Here is a 21,200-nt window from a genome sequence, read left to right on the forward strand (position 1 = left end):
ATGTATTTTATTTCCAATTTACAGATGAGGAAAACTGAGGCACAGAGGAGTTAGATAATAATAATAATAATAATTCTGGCACTTTGTTAAGCGCTTACTATGTGCAAAGCACTGTTCTAAGCGCTGGGGAGGATACAAGGTAATCAGGTTGCCCCACGTGGGGCTCACAGTCTTCATCCCCCTTTGACAGATGAGGTAACTGAGGCTCAGAGAAGTGAAGTGACTTGCCCAAGGTCACCCAGCAGGTAAGGGGCAGAGCCGGGATGAACACACAGGTCCCATCCCCTGTCCCCAAGGCCCACTGTCTTTCCGCTAGGCCATGCTGCTTGTCTGGAAAGTCTTCCCTGAGGGCTAGGCGGGCAGCCCACCTAACCAGAGTCCCTCCACTCTCCCAACCTCGCCCATTCCTGAGGATTAACAATAGCTGTGGCACGTGTTAAGCACTTACGAAATGCCAAGCACTGTACTAGCCCTGAAGCAGACACGAGATCATCCGGTCCCACATGGGACTAAGTAGGAGGGAGAACAGGGATTGAATCCCCACATTTTGCCGAGGAAAGAACTGAGGCAAAGAGGAAGTGGAGCAACTTGCCCAAGGTCACTCGGGCAGACAAGTGGCAAAACTAGGATTAGAACCTAGGACCTGTGACACCCAGGCCTGGGCTCTTTCCTCTAGGTCACGCGGCTTCCCACTCTCCCATCTGTCAGATTGTCGGGGCACGTGGGACGGGAGGGGACGTTTAGCGGGTCCTCCGACTGTCCATCTGCTCTGCTGGGGACTTGGAGGGCCCACATTTTCTGAACCTTTAGGAGTCCTAGTCCAGGACAAAATCTTCCTACAGTTTACGGTCGATAAATAATCTGGCTGGGCAGGTCAGGTTCCTCATTGCGATGGCCGTGACTGACGTTCGGCCTGTGACTTACAGCAAACTCATTTCCCCTAATTCTCTTACAATTTTTTTCCTTTCTGCTGTAGGATGGCAGAGTGGTGAAACCCAGCTTCTATTTTTATAGCCCTGTCAACAATGTCAGATATTTTAGCACTCTAGGGCAGAGGTTATTCCAGCCAAAAAAAAAAATTAATAATAAAGTGTACCTGTCTTTCCCGGTCTCAATTTTGAAAACTCTACCTTAAAATAACACAAGTCCCATTCAATTCTTTGGCTTCGTTCATTCTTACGCCCTTCGCACGTATAAATCACAACTTTTGTACCGCTCTAAATGATTCCTTATTGCCCTATAGGCACCAAATAAAAATGCCAACTCAATACCTTCTCTAAGGACAATACGGGCTTGGAAGATGCCTGTTGTAGGGGCAGACCCAATTCCGGCCACAGACAGGTGTCTCTGCATCTTATCACCATGACGTGGCTTCAGGATTCCGGGAATCATCCTGCCTGATGCTACGGGTGAGGAAATGGATGCCTGGGAGCAGGGGTTACGAGGCCCGAGGGGTTCGGCTGAGAACGGACCCCAGGACAGATTCCCTGAACCTGCTCCGATGGCCTCTGCACCCCCTTTTCTGAAAGAAAATGGCTTGTTGCCATTACCAGCATCCCCACAAGCATTCTTGCCCCCCCTCCCCAGATGCCTCCCCAAAATCCCCAAGGTTCCCACTGCACAGAAGCTGAACAGACGGCAAGCGGGTTTGGCCTTCATTAGTACACTATGGAAATTCCCAATTGGAGGTCGGCTGATTCTTCACTGAGCCTAGATTCCTGTCGCTGTAGTAATAATAATAATGATGATGGTATCTGTTAAGTACTTGCTATGTGCCAAACACTTTATCAAGTGCTGGGGTAGATACAGAGGTCCCTCATGGGGCTCACAGACTAAGTAGGAGGGAGAACAGGCACTGAATCCCCATTTTGCAGATGAAGGAACTGAGGCGCAGAGAAGTGAAGTGACTTGTCCAAGATCACACAGCAGGCAGGTGGAGGAGGCGGCATTAGAACCCAGGTCCTCTGACGCTCAGGCCCCGGCTCTTTCCACTAAGCCACGCTGCTTCACTAGAACATGGATTTTTCAGGGAAAAATTCCTCTTTGTTTTAAATGATCTGCACCATTTTAGCTTTAATAATTTTGGATAATGCCTTTGTTTCTCCACCGAATGGTCAGAAGGCAACAGGTGATCCCTCAACACCAGCAATTTCTTTCTGGGCTCTCAGAGAATCAGCATGAGGAATGAGATACTGCAGATTGCTATCTGATCCTGGCCGCCTGGGTAACCCGCACAAGCAGAGAGGAAGATGAATTGAAAAAACAAAAGTCAAAAAAAACTTGCAGCATGGTTCTCATCTCGTCTTGCCTGCTTCGTGTCCTTCAGAAATTCACTTAACTGAGAGCAAGAAACTCCCTCGCCTGCAGCTGCGAGGTAGTATCCCTGAGTCTGAGAGACCAGGAGGCCCTTTCAGCAATGCCTGCTCTGTCCAAACCAGTGCCAAACTAACTGGGACAGTCAATTCCTTCCTCAACTGCCACTTGGGCCAGTCACTTACCTTCTCTGTGTCAGTTTCCTCATCTTCAAAATTGTGATTTAATACCCATCTCCCTCTCTCTTAAAATGTGAGTCTCATGGGGGACAGGGTTGGTAACCAACCCGAGGATCTTGTATTTACCTCAGCAGTTAGCACGGTACTTGACACGCAGTTAAGTGCTTAAATATCACAACTATTATTATTCTCTGTGCCTTGGTTTCTTCAGCTGTAAAAAGGGGGATACCTGTTCTCCCTCCCCCTTAGACTATGAGCCCCATGTAGGACAGGGACTTTGTCCAGATTTGATTAACCTGTCCCTGCTCGAGCATTTCAGACGGTGCTTGACACATAGTAGGGGCTAAACAAATACCGCAACTATAATTATTATTATTGCTGTTGTTCAAAATAAAGGGTCCAAAATGATGCGTCGGGTATAAAAAACTGAACAAAACCGGGTTCGATGCTGGGCACTAGTTGTGCTCTCACTAGGATTTGACCATTAGCTTTCTTTCAGATCTTTTAAAACCACGGCGAGGAGGGTGGATTCAATAATGTGGCCTCTAGGCTTGCGGCCATATTATGGGTGGTGGATCCTTCCTCTAATTTAAAAATACAAATAAGAGACCCAGAAAGACAGAATACAAAATATAGCAAGATCTGTTTTTCAGCTTAGAATATACCAAGACCGAGTTAAAGATCAAGGACATCCCTTCTCCTCCAGTCATCGACCTCAGAAGAATCTTGTCTTCCTTCTCCCTCTTAATTTGGTTTTAAAGATTGGAAGGTGAGGCCGTGGGTGTCACCTTCAGCCCATCAGTGATGACTTTCTTTTCTCCGCTTTGTTCCTTTCCAACTCCCGTCCTCCCATCCTCCCATCAAGGTTCAGATAATGAAAGCAACATACCTTAAGCCCTACTGGGAGCCACCAGCGTTGTCCCAACTCAGCCTTCCATGTGCGTTTGAGTGTGTCTGGAGAGTCCTTGGCTCTCAGTGTGGAGAGGAAATGCAGAAGGCGATGCAGGCTCCACCCTCCTATGGTGGATCCTGTTGGGAAATCTGCTTCAAAGCACTTCCTGATAGGCCTGATTTAACCTCAGTGTAGCCTGGTCCAGACCTGCAGGGTGGTTCCTTGATAGTATGTCTTCCGACTAGGCAACCAAATGCTGGGGAGGAGGAGGAATGGGGAAGGAGAGGGAGGCGTAGCTGCCTGAAGATGGTCATAAACAAATTCTACTTGAATGCTGCTGGCACCTTTGACTTCTTTGGCTTCCGTGGGTTGGGCATGGAAGCACCTGTGAAACGGTAGGGATGTTCTCCTCCCCCCACCCCACCCCACGCTAGCTTTCACTTAAAACAAAATAAACAGGCCTTGTGGATTTGCTTGTAATATCTTTCACAAGTGGTAACGTGGCCTAGTGGAAAGAGCGGGGAACTAGGAGTTGGGAGGCCTGGGTTTTAGTTCTGGTTCCACCACTCACCGGCTGAATAATCCTGGGCAAGTCGCTTAAGCTCTCTGTGTCTCAGTTTCTCACTCTGTAAAAATGAAGATTCAGTTCCTCTTTGCCGTTGCCCTTAGGCTGGAAGTCCCATGTGAGAAAGGGACTGTGTCCAAGCTGATGATCTTGTCTCTACCCTGGCAGCGCAGCGCTTGGCACACAATACAAAACCAAAACCACCGTTACTATTATTATCCCATAGCCAACACCAAAGTTTTGAGCAGGCTCACGAACAACAGATGACAAGTTCACTGTCCAATTTCCACTTAAACCTTCAAGAGACATCATCCTCAGCACCGTGACGTTCCAGAGCTCAGCCTGACTGCACCTGGTGTCCTATTTCCCAAATGGATGAGACACATGCCCTTGGCAGAGCTAGCTGCTTACCCGGCCACCACCCAGTGTCCCAGGAACCTGAAAACCCAAACACCTTCAGGTGTTCCTGTCCAGCGTGTGAAGACCGGAGGCTCCCTGGTGTAGCTCCAACTGGGTTACGCACTGACACACATTGGCCATGGACTTAAAAAGTGGTGTTCCTGGGCTGTGCCAGAGACACTGGGCATGGGCCCTGGATGGGTGTGCACAGTTTGTTATCCCACTAGGGTAAGTGGGGGCTTTTTACCCCAGGTCCCTAACCTGAACCCTCAAGAGCTGACGGTGGTGGGTGCATCCAGGTGATCCAGCTGATTCCCGTCGGTCTCCCCGCCGATGGGACGGGTGGAAAAACAACAGGAGCATCCACATCATGATGCAAGAAGTTCCAGCCCCACCTTCCTAAAACAGTTTCAGCTGGAGATGAATGGGATTCCATTTCAGGCCTTTCCCAATTAAGCCCTCTTTTCACTGGCTCCCTTTCCCTTCTACGTCGTCTATGCACTTAGATCTGTGACCTCTGGGCATTTGATTTTCGCCCCACCTTCAGCTCCACAGCATTTATGTATCTTTAAATTGAATATTGTAAATCATTTATTTCTATTAATGTCTGCCTCCCCCTCTAGACTGAAAACTTGTTGCGGGAAGGGAACGTGCCTGCCAACTCTGTTGTACTCTCCCAAGTATTTAGAACAGTGCTCTGCACATCGTAAGTGCTTGATAAATACCACTGATGATGATGATGATGATGACTCCAAACCCTGCAGAGCTGCCTAGGCTACCCACCCGTCCATTCCCATCACTGTGGCTAGTTGCCTTCGGCCTCTGACCGAGCTGGCTTTCCGACCTGGCTCTAGAGCTGGGATACTGCACTAAGGAGTTATGGAAAGGCCTTTTGGGATTGCCACCATTTTGAGGAAGCTGCTAGGGTGAGGTTGGAAGGCAAGAGGGAGATCCTCTTGGGGAAAAGACAGAGGATAGTTCTTCTTTTAGGAGTAGAGAGGAATGAGAATATTGGGAAGATTAAAAAAATAATAATAATAATCTTGCTGAGTGATCTTGGGCAAGTCACCTCTCTTGAGCCTCAGTCGCCTGACCTGGAACATGACGAGAATCATCTCTGTCTTTCAGCTTCCACTGCAGGGATTTTCTGAGAATCAAGGGTGAGGAATTCAATACGAGGGCTTTTTTTAACAAAGCAACTGAAATACAGCGACAGAAGAAACAAACATGTAAATCGGAAGACCCAGGGGAATACCTGCTCTGAACGTATGGGCTTGCAAAGAGCTGTTGGTGCTGGAAAACCCACATTTGCTTTGAAGTCTCCAAATATGCTATTGAGCCAGGACATTCGAGGTTGTGGTGATCCAGGAGGGAGAACAGTTCAGATGGTGCAATGCAGGAGAGTACCACAACCCCCAGGCTGTGTGCTGGGGCACACCTCGGGGAGCTGGGCCCTGATTCCATGTGGGAAGGTTTAGAAGGGGGCAAACTGAGGGAGCACCGCTTCCTTACACAGGATAAATCGGGCCGAGATGGCCGCCTAAGGGGCGGGGCCTGGAGTCGTCTCTTCCGCCCGACGACCAAGATGTTCTCATTAAAACCCCCCCCAAGGACCTATTCACCATAAGCTTGACCTATTTTAAAGGAGCCTCCAGGGGACTGTGCTTCCATTCTGCTCCCTCCTTCTACACCCATAGCAGACGAGGCTTTGGGGAGCAGGGAAGAGAACACCTTGGGGGAGCCCCAATTCATGCCTTTCTGGTTCCGGAGGGGCCAGAAAGGAGGCAGGTGGAACCAGAGCGACCGGCAGTGCTTGGCTCTCCAGGGCCTCCACCTCGGTCCCGTGAGGGCCTTCATTTGGCCCGGAAGAGGTAAAAAACGTTGCACAACAGCACCCAAAGAGCCAGAGTTCCCGGAGCCTGGGTTTTGCTTTTAATGAGAAAAATAAAACCCCTATCTTGAACAAATATTCGGACTCCTCGTATCGGTACAAAATAGCCTCACAGTTAAACAATGTTCCTGTTTCCAAGTCGACTGTATGAAATATACTCCACACTGCTGTTCCCAAGCTGACGCAGAACCCCAGCTCTGGGTTCTCAACGAAGAACCGTCAGAATGTAAAAATATAAATAAATTCCAGACAACAAAAATAAATACTATTAAACTTTTCTCCCGACCCCCGGCCCCCTTTAGCTTCGCGGTCGCGGTGCTTAACGTCGGGTTCCGGCGAGAGGGCAGCAGCATTGACCTTACAGAGAGGAGTTGAGTTTCCAGTTTCCAGGGACCGGAGAGGGTGGGCCGGCGCGAAAATCGAACTCCATCAGGGTGAGTCGCTAAATCGTGCCTGGGTGGGTGCTCCAAAGGCTTGTTCTGTTCTTGCCTTATTTTCTGCGGGGTCGGCAGCCTTTGGAGTCGAGGGGCTGCCCCTCTCCGCTCCACAAGCAGGCTTCAACGAGAGGATTCCTGGAACACAACAACGCTCAGCTGGATTCTCCCTGGTCTGTCACTCATCATCAATCGTATTTATTGAGCACTTACTATGTGCAGAGCACTGCACGAAGCGCTTGGGAAGTACAAAGTGGCAACACATAGAGACAGTCCCTACCCAACAGTGGGCTCACAGTCTAGAAGGGGGAGACAGACAACAAAACAAAATGTGGTCAGGTGTCGTCAGAATGAATAAATAAATAAATAAATAAATAAATAAATAGGCAGGGAATATGTCTACCAGCCCTGTTGCACTGTACTCTACCAAACATTTAGCGCACGTAAGCGCTCAATAAATATTGACGGACTGATTTCTGGATGCAACCAGTTCTCAACAGTCAGTTGATCGACCGTTTCTAAGTATCTCAAGGTGGCCTGCCCTAAACAAGAGCCAGGATCAGCCCCTCACTGCCAAAAAGTTTGGGTGCTCTGCAGACGCACACTCTGGTGTGTGAACTCGCCCCGGGAAACTTTAAGCAATTTGGGCAGCAGCTCCTAAGAGCCTTGTAGGGGAAGAGATGGAGTGAGTGAACAAACTCCAAGGGTCCAAGTGTAACCTTACCTGCTGGGAGACTTCAGTCAGCCCAGTCACTAAGCTTACCGCCCCTGGGGATTCTAAGAGAGTGAGGGACGGCTCTTTAGGCCCGGGTGGAACTGGACGAGACGGTGAGTTCTGCGGACGGGGACTGAGCGAGAGCTGTCAAATCCTCTCCTCCACCAGACTTTCCTACCACAGTTTACAACAGGGGGCCAGGGCTCCATCTCGGCCCCCAGGAGATCCATTAGGGTCTCCTCGGGTCGGGGTCGTCACGAAGACGATGACGACGACACGAAGCCGAAGCCAGCTAACTGGCTCTCCAACCCCACGGTAGGGCAGGAAACGGGGGCCGAACATTTCAGACGGCTCCTCGGAGCGCCGGTCACGTTCTGGTCCCCGCCCCCCGGGGGCTCCTCCATTCCTCTTTTTCGCCGCTATAACCTCACTCCCCGACCGACTCACCCCAAGCCTTCCTTTCACTTCAGTTTTCTTCGCTTCCTGGAACGGACGCGCTTCCTCGTTTGCACCCCCTCCAACTCATCCATTTCATCAGAGCGGCCGGGGGTGGGCTGTGGTCCTTGGCCTTCGGCTTCAGTTACCTACGACCGCACGCGGGGGAAGGAGAAAAGAAGCCGGTGACCAGATGGCCCACGGCTACGAGGGAAATGTAGGAGGTGTGGAGCAGCATGGCTCAGTGGAAAGAGCCCGGGCTTTGGAGTCAGAGGTCACGGGTTCAAATCCCGGCTCCGCCAACTGTCAGCTGTGTGACTTTGGGCAAGTCACTTCACTTCTCTGGGCCCGTTACCTCATCTGTAAAATGGGGATTAAGACTGTGAACCCCACGTGGGACTAACTGATCACCTTGTAACCTCCCTATTGCATAGTAAGCGCTTAACAAATACCATCATTTTCACAAGACGGCTGCTCTCGCCAAGTAATAGCCTCCTACCTCCTCCTCCTACCTGCCTGGCCCTGCAGAGTACGGAGCACTAGCGAACCCTTTTCTCAATCTTTGTCTCCTTCTTGTACAGGAGAACTAACTACACCGGGAGAAGTGCCCTGAGGTATCAAACTCGGACTTACAACATCATCGCCTGCAGAACGCCAATCCGTGAGATGCCTCCAGAAGGCTCGAGGAGGAAGCAGAGGACAGTTGGGGTGGCAGGATTCCAGGAAAAAGCCGCCACCTCGCTCACTGCCCATCATCCTCCCTGGGCCGCCTCCAGACAGAGCTTGGGAGGGGCTGGCAGTCTGTGTCTGCCCGTGCCCAGCTCCAGATCGCCTGTATTGAGGGCGGAGAGGCCCCGGCCCCACCGAGCTGACCAAACCGGGAGTGACCCGAGTCTCCGCTGAGGCTAGTGGGTGGGAGGGCAAAGTTTCAGGCCAATTCCAGTCTGACCCCACTCCTGCCGCCGGGGGAGACGATTGGCAGCCGCTGCTCCATGGGTGAGACAAGCAACAAGAGGCACGCCAGGGGAAGGTCTCAGGGGGAGGGGCGGAAACATGGTGATTCCCCATTCTTGCTGCGGAGACTGAGTTTAGGGTGGGCCTAAACTGTCAGTCCGAACCTCCATTCCTCGCTAAATCAGTCAACCGAACAGTTCGGTTATAGAGGTCAAAGCGCACTTAATCTCGCTTGGACAACTGCAGCAGCAGCCACGTCGCCGATCTCCCTGCCTCCTGTCTCTCCCCATTTGTCCTTACTTCACTCTGCTCCCTGGATCATTTTTTCTTAAAAACCGTTCAGTTCACCTCTCCCTACTCCTCAAAACCCTCCAGCGGTTACCCAGCCACCTCCGCATCCAGCAAAAACTTCTTACTGCCGGCTTTAAGTCACCTTGCTCCTTCTTATCCTATTTCGTTGATTTTCTACAACCCCGCCCGCACCCTTCACTTCTCTAAGGCCAACCTAATCACTGAATCTCGATCTCGTTTATCTTGCCACCAACTTCTTGCCCAAGTCCTCCCTCTGGCCTGAAACACCTTCCCCCCCCCCCCACCACATCTGACAGACCACCATCCTCCCCACCTTCAAAGTCTTATTAAACTCACATCTCCTCTCCAAGCCCTTCCCCAACTAAGCCTTCATTTCCCCTACTCCCTCTCTCTTTTGCACTGTCCATGCACTTGGACCAGAACCATTTAAGCACCTTACCCTCAGCCCGACAGCACTCACGTACATTTCTGTGATTTATTTCAATATTTATCCCCCACTCTAGATTTTAAACTCCTTGAGGGCAGGGAATATGTCTACCAGCCCTGTTGCACTGTACTCTACCAAACAGCTAGTGCAGGTAAGTGCTCAATAAATATTGATGGATGATTTCTGGAGGCAACTAGTTCTCAACAGTCATTTGGTCGACCGTTTCTAAGTATCTCAGGGTGGCCTGCCCTAAACAAGAGCCAGGATCAGCCCCTCACTGCCAAACAGTTTGGGTGCTCTGCAGACGCACACACCCTCCTTCGCACCCTCCCCACGTCCCAAAAACCTCAAAAGGCGGCCAGAGGATCGGCCCCTCACTTCCCCGAACCCCTCCCCGCAGAGGAGACGGAGGCGGCAGAGCCCTCCTGCTGCCGTGACCCCCTCTGGGTACCGTTACACAGCCCGTTACAACAGGAAACGTACCCCAGGGGCCCCGCCGCCTTGGCCTCAAGGGGAAGAGGCCAAAGGATGGGGCTCTGCTGGGGAGAGACTTTGGGGAAGTGACTTTGTTGAGAAGCAATGTGGCCTGGTGGATGGAGAGTGGGCCTCGAAGTCAGAAGGACCTGGGTTCTAATCCCAGTCTGGCCACTTGTCTGCTGTGTGACCTTGGGCAAATCACTTAACTTCTCTGTGCCTCAGCTACCGCATCTGCAAAAATGGGAATTAACACTGCGAGCGCCACGTGGGACATGGACCGTTTCCAACCTAGTTAGTTTGTATCTATCCCGGCATTGGGTAGGTCCTGGCACATACTAAGTGCCTAGCAAATACCATAAAGGGAAAAAAAAACAAAAACCCTCCCACCATGGAGATGGAAGCCAGAGAAGCTGGTTTAAGTTCAAGATGAAAATGGTCACCCTTAGATGACCCCCAGATAACTACTTGATGTGTGATTAAACATGTGGACCTTCTGGTTCTTTACTGAGACAGTGAGATGATGCACTCTTCGGTCTTCCTCAAAATTCCTGTACTTCATCCCACAATAATAATAATAATAATAATAATGGTATTTGTTAAGTGTTTACTATGTGCCATGCATTACTGCGGTGCCCTCTGGTCTTGTTCTTTTATTGCTCTCTCCACCTCTTCTAAGTCAGTCAAATTGATCAATGGAATTTACTGAGCACTTACTGTGTGCAGAGCACTGTATTAAGCACCTGGAAGAGCACAGTACAGTTGGTAGCCATGTTCCCTGCCCACACCAAGCTTACAATGTTAGAGGGGGAGGCTCTGGTCCCTCTGTATATGTGTGTTGGTATCTGTCCGTAGGTGATTTGGGGGTGGTTTGCAGGCGCGCGTGTGTATATATATGCATACACAGAGTTCCTTCTCTTCCCCACCTCTAAAAGGAGACCTGTCTTTCGGAGGATGGGAATGAGGCCCAGAGATTTTGGGTTCAGGAGCTCGACCCCAAGGACAGACTAGCCGGGGATCAGAACAGGCCCAAATGGAGAGGCAGCCCTCGCCACCAACTCCCAGGCTCGCTAGGGCTGGTCTGCCGCCGCAGGAGAACCAGCCACCACCCCCAAACCTGCTTACGATTTTGCAGGCACTGATGGGTACCATCCGCCTGCCCGGAGTTTCCCCGGTCGAGTGCGAACGTGCCGGTCGGAAGATGGAAAAACTGGATCTGAGACTGCAAAATACCAAGTAATCTTCCGACCCACTCCCAGAAGCTAGAAAGGAGCAACTTTGCTTGGTGCCTCTGGAACCACTGAGCTGCCACCTGGAGCACTGGGTAGGATTTGGGAATTGTCTTATTATGATAGTATTTGTTACGTGCTCTCTCTGTGTCAAGGACTGTGCTGAGTGCCAGTGTACCCACACGATACACAGACTGGACTCTGGTCCCTGTGGGGGGCTCCGCAGCTTAAGAAGGGGGGTCAACAAATACTTAATCCCCATTTTACATGAGGAAACCGAGGACCATGGAATTTAAATGACCTGCCCAAGGTCGCATCTTCTCTCAAGGAATTTGGCATGGAAACACAGCCAGAAGGCAGGGCTTAGGGGGAAAAAAAAAAGGAAGCGGGATGGTCTGTATTGTATATGACGTCTACTGGAGAGGTAAGGAAGAGGGAGGGCTTGATTTAACCCTTGGAGGTCACAGTCCCTCCTGGAAAGAAGAATGTTTGCCAGTGAAGAAGCAGTGAAGCTCAGAGAAGAAGCAGTGAGAAGCAGTGTGGCTCAGTGGAAAGAGCCCGGGCTTTGGAGTCAGAGGTCATGGGTTCAAATCCCCGCTCCGCCGCTTGTCTCCTGTGTGACTTTGGTCGAGTCACTTCACCTCTCTGGGCCTCAGTTCCGTCATCTGTCAGATGGGGGTGAAGACTGGGAGCCCCACGGGGGGCAACCTGATCACCTTGTAACCTCCCCAGCGCTTGGAACACTGCTTTGCACATAGTAAGCGCTTAATAAATGCCGTCATCAGCAGCAGCATTTTTTAACCACTTACTGTATGCACAACACTGTACTATACATTGTGCAAGAGTATATCAGTGGGAATTGGCCCCTTGAGGAGTTGGAGATGTATGGATGCCAGTGCTCTTCTGGCTCAGGCCAGCCTGCCGGTTGGTGCCGGCTGGCCCCCAGGAGAGCGGCGCGGGGGCTTGTTGGCTTTCCTTCAGCTGGCCACATGGCCCGCTGAGGGCTCCCACCTCCACCCCCTTCTCCCAGCCCCGGCCCACAGCTCCCACTCGGTACCGTACCCGGCCGGAGGTCGCAGCTTCTGGGCCGGACCGGGTTTCCCCGGGCGGGTCATCCTCTCTGCCGCTCTCCTCGTCCGTCAGGTCCTTCTCCTCTTCGTCGTCATCCTCGTCCTCTTCCTCGCTCTCTTCTGGCCTCCTAGAGAGGGTGGTGGGAACCCCCGGGGGGGGGAGGGTGGCCAGAAAAGCCGGAAGGGTGAACGCTGATAAAAACCTGGCTTTCAGGAGGAGAAAGGCCGGGTTGTCCTTTAACCGCTCGTGTACCAGAGCCCGAACGGCCTCCAGACCCTCCGGAGACGGCTCGCTTCCCGCGGGGCCTCCGTCGCCGGCCACGAGGCTCGCTGCGCTCCGCTCCAGGTTCTTCTTCTCCCGCAGGAGTGCCGACAGGGTCTTCAAGTTGTACACGGAAGGCGGCAGGTAAGGCAGGTTGCTCTTCAGGGGGGGCACGTGGACTCCCCGCTTCCCCTTCATCCACTCCCTGACCGTCGCCTCGTCCTCCAGCGAGATGAGGGTCGGGTCCAGCTTGCTTTTATCGAGAGCCGCGGGCCCCGGAGGCTGGTCGCCTCCCAAGGGAGGGTCGGCTGGGGACGGGTGCCCGCCCGGGGGAGGCGTCGCCCCTGGCTGAGGCGCGACAGGCCGATCCTTCCTGACCGGCGTGGGGAGGGGAGCGGTAGTTGGAGCCGAGTTTCCGGAAGCAGCGGTCCGGTCGGGACACCCGCCCTCCTGCGTGGTCAGCAGGCCTTTCGGCAGGTGGCTCTGGCTGCTGGGGGCCTCACCGTCCCCGAAAGATGGACTTCTGGTGTCCGGGGCGGGGAGTCCACGGGAGCCGAGGGACTCGGCCCTCTGACCGCCGTCGGGGTTTTGGGACTGGGGCGGTGGTGTGGGCTGAGGGGGCTCTGACTTCTCTGCCGCGCTCACCTCTCGGTCGGGAGGGGCTGCAGAGGGGAGAGAGGCCGAGTGGCTCAACTCCACAGTCGGGGGAGCTGGCTCTCCTGCCTCACTACGACTGGAAGGAGAAGACCCCGGGGCCACCACCGCTGTGTTGGTTCCAGGGGCACCTGAACTGGTGACAGCCAGGGGAGTGGTAGCTGGGGGGAGGAGCAGCCTCAGGGCAGGCCCCCCAGGCCCCTGCCGGTTGGCAGCCCCCAGATCCGCGACCGTCTTGCTCGGGCCACGGAGGCCCACAAGCGCCTGCACAGACACGGGGACCAGCCCTTGTGGCGTGACCATCCAGGTGAAGGGCAGGATTTCGCTGGGGACGCCCTGAGGGCCGCTGGGGCGGACTGCCAGGGCAGGCAAGAGCCTAGGTTGCTGGAAGCGGACCGGGGCTGGCGGGAGGAGAGGCGATGCCTCGGGCGGACCCTGCTTCCCCCCACTGGGGACCCCCGGAGCAAGCGTGAAGCTGCCGGGGGCCGAGACGGCGAGGAGCTGCCCTGGCCCAGGAGCGGGGTTTGGCGGCAACCTGGGCAGCGGGCTTCCGCCATCCTGGACTCGGCCTCGCCCGTCCCCCGGGGAGGGAATGACCACGGTTAGTGGGGCAGGGCCCTTCCCTTCTTCTTTCGTCTTTGGGTCTTCTGGGACTCCAACTGCCCGTGAGGCCTCGGAACTGACCTGGCCAGAGCTGTTCTCAGGGGCCACGGCGGGAGTCCCGGAGGCCAGGGCCTGAGGGGATGCTGAGGACACGGTGGTCGGGGAGGGGGTGGCCGGTTTCCCGGGTGGGCCCGCTTGTGCCGGCGTGGCAGTGGTTGGCCCGGAGGGGTTAACTGGTTGCAGAGGGTGCTGGAGGAGCACGGGTGGGGAGACCAGCACCTGGGGGGCCAGGATGACGGGGTTCGGCACGGTGGCCTTGGACTCCCTCAGACGCTTCTCTCTCAGTAGTTGGGAAACAGTCTTGGGCTTCGGCCTCTGGGGCTGGGGAGTGGACGGAACCGTGCTGTCCCCAGCCAGCTGGCCATCTTCCACCCTTGGGGCACCGCGTCTTCTCGCGTTTCCCTTGGCCAGGTCCTTCTGGGGTAGGCAGCCTGGAAAAGATGAGAGAAGCATGCAGTAGAAGCCCCGGGATCCAGGGACCTCTGCCTGTCAACCCCGCCTCCACCCCCAGGATCCGTGTCTCCGAGGCAACCCCCCAGCTATGCGGGGGTTGCCCGGTTGGCTTTGCCAGACAGTCACGCCTGCCACAGGACCTTACTGAACCCACCCAACGCAGAGGTACCGAGGCAAGAAGTCACTTGAATCTGTCTCCAGAACCAGAAAACTCCTGAGTCCTTACTGCTCAGCTGAAGGGGACAGACTCAAAACCTTTCCCTCCTCTTTTCTGGGATAATGACACCGTGACACCTCTCTGCTAACTCCAGGCTAGGATGTGGCAGCAACTGACACCGGTCTTCTGGAGCTAACTCCTAAAATTTTTCCATCCCAAAGCACCGAGAGGTGCTGAAGCCAGGGAAGTCAGAATCACCATCCTGCTCAGGGAGTCGGGGAAATCTCTACAGAGACAGGGCAGTAGGCACAGGGGCTAAAGGTCCCAGAAACTCGGGCGAGGGCATCTTGTATTCCGAGAAAAGTCGGAGTGAGGTGTCCAGAAATCCCCAGGTGGGAGGGAAATGACCTCCTAAAGAAAATAAATGGAATGGCTTGGATACCTGAAAAGTCCTGGGAACTGCAGGATGCCTAGAAAAACAGGAAACAAAGGAATCATCATTTTGTGGGGAGGAGGGGGCAAACATAATTCTGACTGAGGGCAGCAAGAAGCCTGACGGGGTAGGGAGTCTGACATTCCAGATACTTTCCTGGAACACTTTCAGCGCTTAGAACAGTGCTTTGCACATAGTAAGCGCTTAATAAATGCCATTATTATTATTATTATTATTGTTATTTCCTCTTTTTTCGGGGCAGTGGGGCCTGCTTATGGAGAAAGCCAAGCTCATCCTGCAGAATGGATGCCCGGAAAAATTTCCACAAGTTCCCGAATGTCCAGTGGAGACCCCTGTGATGGTTCCAACTCCCCTGCAGGGCAGGTAGCTACCGTTCCCGAGGTCTGGGGAGGCCTGCCCGTCTTGCCCCACCGATGAACTCCCGGAGAGGAAAGGCCTGGAAGTGGTCAACCCACCCAAGTTCCCAATCCCAGGGAGCAGGTACCTGCCGGAGCTGTTCTGGATTTCCAGGTTCTGCCTGGACCACCTCCACCTGGTTTGCTTTCCTCTCTTGGATCACCTTCATGCAGCCGTCGGCATCGATCTGGAACAGCTGAGGGGGCTTGGGGCTCAGGTTGAGGACAGTGGCCCGCGCCTCCCTACGGCTTCCCCACCTGCAATCATCGCTATCTTGCTCAACCTGAACCCAGCTCCCTCCTTGGGCCTGAGGGACACTTAACTCGGTGTTCACCTTGAGGGCTCAGAGAGAGGCTCTCTTTACCCCACTTACCTGGATAAACAGGGTGAACATCGGGGTGCTCGTCAGCGACGTTGCCTGCGATGGCTTCTTTCTGACTGCAGTTGGGAAGCAAAATAGGCCAACGTGAAAAGTGACTCCATTCACGAGACGTCTCTTGCAAAGTTCCCCCTTGGAGCCCAGACCAGGAGGAAGGGAGCCAGCGTGGGCAGCGGCCCGCGAAGCCGCACAGGGTCCTGGCATCCGCCTGGAACCAGGAAATGAGCCCTACTGTCGCTTTCTCCCCCGATCCCAGCACCAACTAATGACCTTGGATCCAATCATTCAGAGAGGCGGATGAAAGGGAAGGCAGAGCTATCTTACGTTTGAGACTTCTGCTGATGTCCCTCTTCACCCCCACAGAATGTAAGACCATAAAAAATGCCACCCTGAAGGAAACAATGCTTCCAACGGGGCACCAAAGGATGCTTGAAGGGCAAAGTGATTGTCTTCCTTGACTTCCACTCTCCAATAGAGGGATGCCCCTACTAATATCCTTAACTTTATCTACTAGAAACCCATCAGGATCCTACTGTCCACGCTCTTCTACGCTCTTCTCAAGTCACCTAACACATACCATATTTACCTTCAACAAGCCATCATGGCCCAGTTGTCCCTGACTGTAAACACTGCAGGCCCAATAATCACCTCTGGGCTAATTTATTAGCTTGTGATTCTTTATCAAATGACCCTGTTTGATCGGGGCTGAACCAAATACCAGAATGAAATGATCCCTGCCCTCTGGAAGTTTTGACTCAATTGAAACAAGAATAATAAATTGTTTTATCTCTTCTTAGGTTGGACTTTTTTAGGGTCCCCCCCCGAAGCATTTAAAAGTTTTTGGAAATCAGATATGGGGGCGTATGTATTTACTGGAAAAATCCACTCTCTACCTAGGCTACCGGCCTCAGGAAAAGTTTTCCTTAGATGAGGTGTCTAAGACAGAGCAATTAATCAATCGGTTATATTTATTGAGCATTTACTTTATGCAAGGTACTGCGCTAAGTGTCAGACTCCCATCTCCTCTTTTCACACCAAAACCTGTGTTCAGAAAGGGAGGCTACAGGGGTTCACAAGACTCTCCTCTCTTTCTACATCCACACTCTTTCAAAGAGCTCAGATGCGCTTGCGGCTTCAACTCCCGCCTCTATGAGGATGACTCCAAAAACCGCCGCTCTCGCCCTGACCTTTCACCTGTCCTACAATCCCACACTGCAATCAATCAATCAATCAATCAATCAATCAATCAATCAATCGTATTTATTGAGTGCTTGCTGTGGAGTACAGCACTGTTCTAAGTGCTTGGGAGAGTACGATATTTCAGATTTGGTAGATATGTTCCCAGGCCTTAAGGAGCTTATAGTCTAGAGGGACAATAATAAGGGAATTAAGTGCTTACTATGTGCCAAATACTGGGGTGGATACAAGATAATCACGTTGATCAGTTCCTGTCCCACATAGGGCTCACAGAGGGAGAGGGAACAGGTACTGAAACCCCATTTTACAGATGAAGAAACTGAGGGCACAGAGAAGTGAAGTGGCTTGCTCAAGATCACACAGCAGGCTGGTCCTCTGACTCCAAGGCCTGTGCTCTTTCCATTTGGCCATGTTGCATCTCCTTGTGCCTTTGGGATATCTGCACTTGGGTGTCTCTCCAGACCATCCCACTCAACATGTCTAAAACCAAACTGCTTCTCTTCCCTCCTATATTTACTCCTCCGAATCTGCCTAACTCTGTCAACAGTACCACCATCACCACCAGAAGCCTGCAACCTCAGTGCCCTCCCTGACTCCTCACTCTCCTTTAATCGTCACATTCAATCTCACGATTATAAGAATACCTCGGGCGTTAAGCAAGTTCTGGATAGTTGCAAAGTTAAGAAAATTGGACACAATCCCTGCCCCACCCCGGGCTTGTATTTTCTCTTATCCTTATGTTATAGATGAAGACCCCGAGGTCCAGAGATATTAAGATGAGACATGACGAGAAGCAGGGGACAGAGCACGGGCCTGGGACTAAGAAAGACCTGGGTTCTAATCCCAACTCAGCCTTGTCTGCTGTGTGATCACGGGCAAGTCACTTGACTTCTCCGTGCCTCAGTTACCTCATCTATAAAATGGGGATTGAGACTACGAGTCCCATGTGGGACATGGACTGTGTCCAACCCGATTACCTTATACCTACCTCAGCGCTTCGTCTAGTGCCTGGCACATAGTACGGGCTTAAAACCATAAAAAAAGGAACCTGCCCAAGGTCACAGAACAGGCCAGTGGAAGAGCAGGGACTCAAATCCCGGTCGCCTGACATCTAGCCCCAACTACTAGGCAACCTGTCCTGCTGCTGAGTTCTGCCAGTTCTTTTTACACATCCAACTCTTCCTCTCCACCCACACAGGTCCTGGTCCATTGGCGAGAAACCCCTCCCTTCCCCAAATCCGATAGGCCACAGCCCTCCCCAAAACCCACCTTCTCCAACATGCCTTCCCTGATTAATTCCCAGCATACTACATCAGCCACCTTGAGCGCTTATGTCCTTACTTATCCCCATTCTCGGCACTTGTGTACATTCAAGCATTTATGCTGATTACTCTGTTGGCCAATCTTTTTAGGTCTGTCTCCTACCATGGTGTGTAAGCTCCTTGTGGGCAGGCAACGAGTCATCTACTTGCCTTGCATTTCCCAAGCGCTTAGTTGAAAGCCTCACACCCGGAGGGTATGAAATAAATGCTACTACTGCTGCCAGTACTACTACACAATAAGCAGTGTGGCTAAATGGATAGGGCACAAGCCAGGGAGCCAGAAGGACCTGGGTTCTAATCCCAGATCTGCCATTTGCCTGTGTGACCTTGGGCAAGTCACTTCACTTCCCTGTGCCTCTTCTCTACTTCATCTGCCCACGTGGGGCAGGGACTGTGTCCAACCTGATTAACTTGTATCTAACCCAGTGCTTAGAACAAAGCTTGGCACATAGTAAGCGCTTAACAAGTACTATTACTATTTATTTAATCGTATTTACTGAGCGCTTACTGTGTGCAGAGCACTGTACTAAACGCTTAAGCGCTATTACTACTACTACTTCTCCCAGCCTGTACCTTTTGTCTGCAGGACCGGACCTTTCCTGGGGCTCTGGAAACGAGGGAGTGTCACGTTGTCCACCCAGGGGGTGACCGCCAACAGGAGCCTGCGGTCCAGGTTGCTCCTCCGGATGTTCCTCCGCAAGCCAACCTTGAGTCGCTGCAGCCTCTTCTCCACGGTGTTTTCCCACTCTTGCCGCTCCTGGTCTCCGGACACGCCGGCGGAAACCTGAGGCATCGGGGAGCTCGTGCGGAGGTGGGGTTTCTTCAGCTTCTCCTGCTGCATGGGAGGGAAGGGTGGTCTGAGATGCCCACGGGCCCACCTGAGGGTGAGGCTGAGGGTGAGGCAGAGGTGTGTCTTAACGCCCTAAACTTTCCTCCCCGATGGAGGCCCAGAGTAAATCAATCAATGAGATCTATTTTTTTTTTTAAATAATATTGGTTAAGCACTTACTACGTGCCAGGAACCGCACTAAGCCACTGGGGTCGATACACGATAACCAGGTTGGACACAGTCTCTATCCCACATGGGGTTTACGGGCTTAATCCCCATTTTACAGATGAGGTAACTGAGGCAAAGAGAAGTGACTTGCCCAAGGTCACGCAGCAGACAATGGTGGAGCCGGGATTAGAACCCAGGTCAGAAGGATTCCCAGGCCTGTGCTCCGTCCATTGGGGCAATGCTGAGCAATTCATCATCATCATCGATCGTATTTATTGAGCGCTTACTGTGTGCAGAGCACTGGACTAAGCGCTTGGGAAGTACAAGTTGGCAACATATAGAGACAGTCCCTACCCAACAGTGGGCTCACAGTCTAAAAGGGGGAGACAGAGAACAAAACCAAACATACTAACAAAAGAAAATAAATAGAATAGATATGTACAAGTAAAATAAATAGATAAATAAATAGAGTAATAAGATAAATAAATTACCGTGTGCAGAACACTGTACAAAGTGCTCGGGAGAATACAGTACCGTAGAGTAAGCAGACACCATTCCTGCCCACAAGGAGCTTACAGACTATGCTTCTGGCCTGAAATAACTTCCCTCTTCATATCAGACTGATAATTACTCTCTCCCCCTTCAAAAGCCTTACTGAAGGTACATCTCCAAGAGGCTTTCCCTCTTTTCCTTTTCTTCCACTCCCTTCTGCATTGCCCTGACTTGCTTCCTTTATTCATCTCCCATCCCAGCCCCACAGTACTTATATACATATGTGTAATTTTAGTTATTTATATTAATGTCCGTCTCCCCCTCTAGATGGTAAGCTCGTTGTGGGCAGGGAAGGTGTCTGTTATATTGTTATACTGTACTCTCCCACACACTTAGTACCATGCTCTGCACACAGTAATAATAATAAAAATGATGGCATTTATTAGGCGCTTACTATGTGCAAAACACTCTTCTAAGCGCTGGGGAGGTTACAAGGTGATCAGGTTGTCCCACGGGGGGCTCACAGTCTTAATCCCCATTTTACTGATGAGGTAACTGAGGCACAGAGAAGTTAAGTGACTTGCCCAAAGTCACACAGCTGACAATTGGCGGAGCCGGGATTTGAACCCATGAACTCTGACTCCAAAGCCCGGGCTCTTTCCACTGAGCCATGCTGCTTCCCGAGTAAGTGCTTAATAAATATGATTGACTAACCAGAAATGATTCTACTAATGTCTGTCTCCCCCGCTAGACTGTAAGCTCCTTGTGGGCAGGGAATGTGTCTACCAAGTCTGTTGTACCGTATTCTTCCAAGGGCTTAGTACAGTGCTCTGCACACAGTAAGTGCTCAGTAAATAGCATCGATTGACAGAGTGGGTGACAGCTATTAACATAAATCAACATGAATTAATATAAATTATTCCAGTCCATACTTCACGCTGCTGCCCAGATCATTTTTCTACAAAAACGTTCAGTCCATGTTTCCCCACTCCCCAAGGACAGCGTGGAGAAGCACGGAGAGAAGCAGCGTGGCTCAGTGGAAAGAGCCCGGGCTTTGGAGTCAGAGGTCATGGGTTCGAATCCCGACTCCGCCGCATGTCTGCTGTGTGATCTTGGGCAAGTCACTTAACTTCTCTGGGCCTCAGTTCCCACCTCTGTAAAATGGGGATTAAGACTGTGAGCCCCACGTGGGACAACCTGATCAGCCTGTATCCCCCCCAGCGCTTAGAACAGTGCTTTGCACATAGTAAGTGCTTAACAAATGCCAATTATTATTATTATTAAGAACCTCCAGTGGTTAGCCACCCACCTCCGCACACAGAAAAACTTTACCATAGGCTTTGAAGCACTCACTTTCCCCCTCCCAGCTCATCTTGCTACTCTCCTACTACAGCCCAGCCTGCCCAACCAACTCACCGTACCTCGATCTCATCTCACTGTTGACCTCTCGCCCACATCCTGCCTCTTGGCCTGTAATGCCCTCCC

At 52.1% G+C, this 21,200-nt stretch overlaps 1 protein-coding gene across 1 annotated transcript in view; it reads right to left on the reverse strand.

Moving 5' to 3' along the window:
• Positions 1 to 6,257: 6,257 nt before the first annotated feature.
• SNAPC4 (small nuclear RNA activating complex polypeptide 4) overlaps positions 6,258 to 21,200 on the reverse strand; it is a 46,672-nt gene continuing 31,729 nt past the window's right edge. Inside the window, exons 18-24 of the mRNA XM_038745954.1 lie at positions 18,800 to 19,061; positions 15,702 to 15,766; positions 15,417 to 15,524; positions 14,921 to 14,948; positions 12,282 to 14,299; positions 7,836 to 7,972; positions 6,258 to 6,811 (exon numbers count right to left, since the gene is read on the reverse strand). Of these exons, the coding sequence (XP_038601882.1) occupies positions 7,850 to 7,972; positions 12,282 to 14,299; positions 14,921 to 14,948; positions 15,417 to 15,524; positions 15,702 to 15,766; positions 18,800 to 19,061 (2,604 nt within the window). The 3' untranslated portion in view covers positions 6,258 to 6,811; positions 7,836 to 7,849. The remainder of the gene's footprint in view (positions 6,812 to 7,835; positions 7,973 to 12,281; positions 14,300 to 14,920; positions 14,949 to 15,416; positions 15,525 to 15,701; positions 15,767 to 18,799; positions 19,062 to 21,200) is intronic.

Source organism: Tachyglossus aculeatus, chromosome 4 (genome assembly GCF_015852505.1).
Source record: "Tachyglossus aculeatus isolate mTacAcu1 chromosome 4, mTacAcu1.pri, whole genome shotgun sequence".
In the NCBI taxonomy this organism is placed as follows: Eukaryota; Metazoa; Chordata; class Mammalia; order Monotremata; family Tachyglossidae; genus Tachyglossus; species Tachyglossus aculeatus.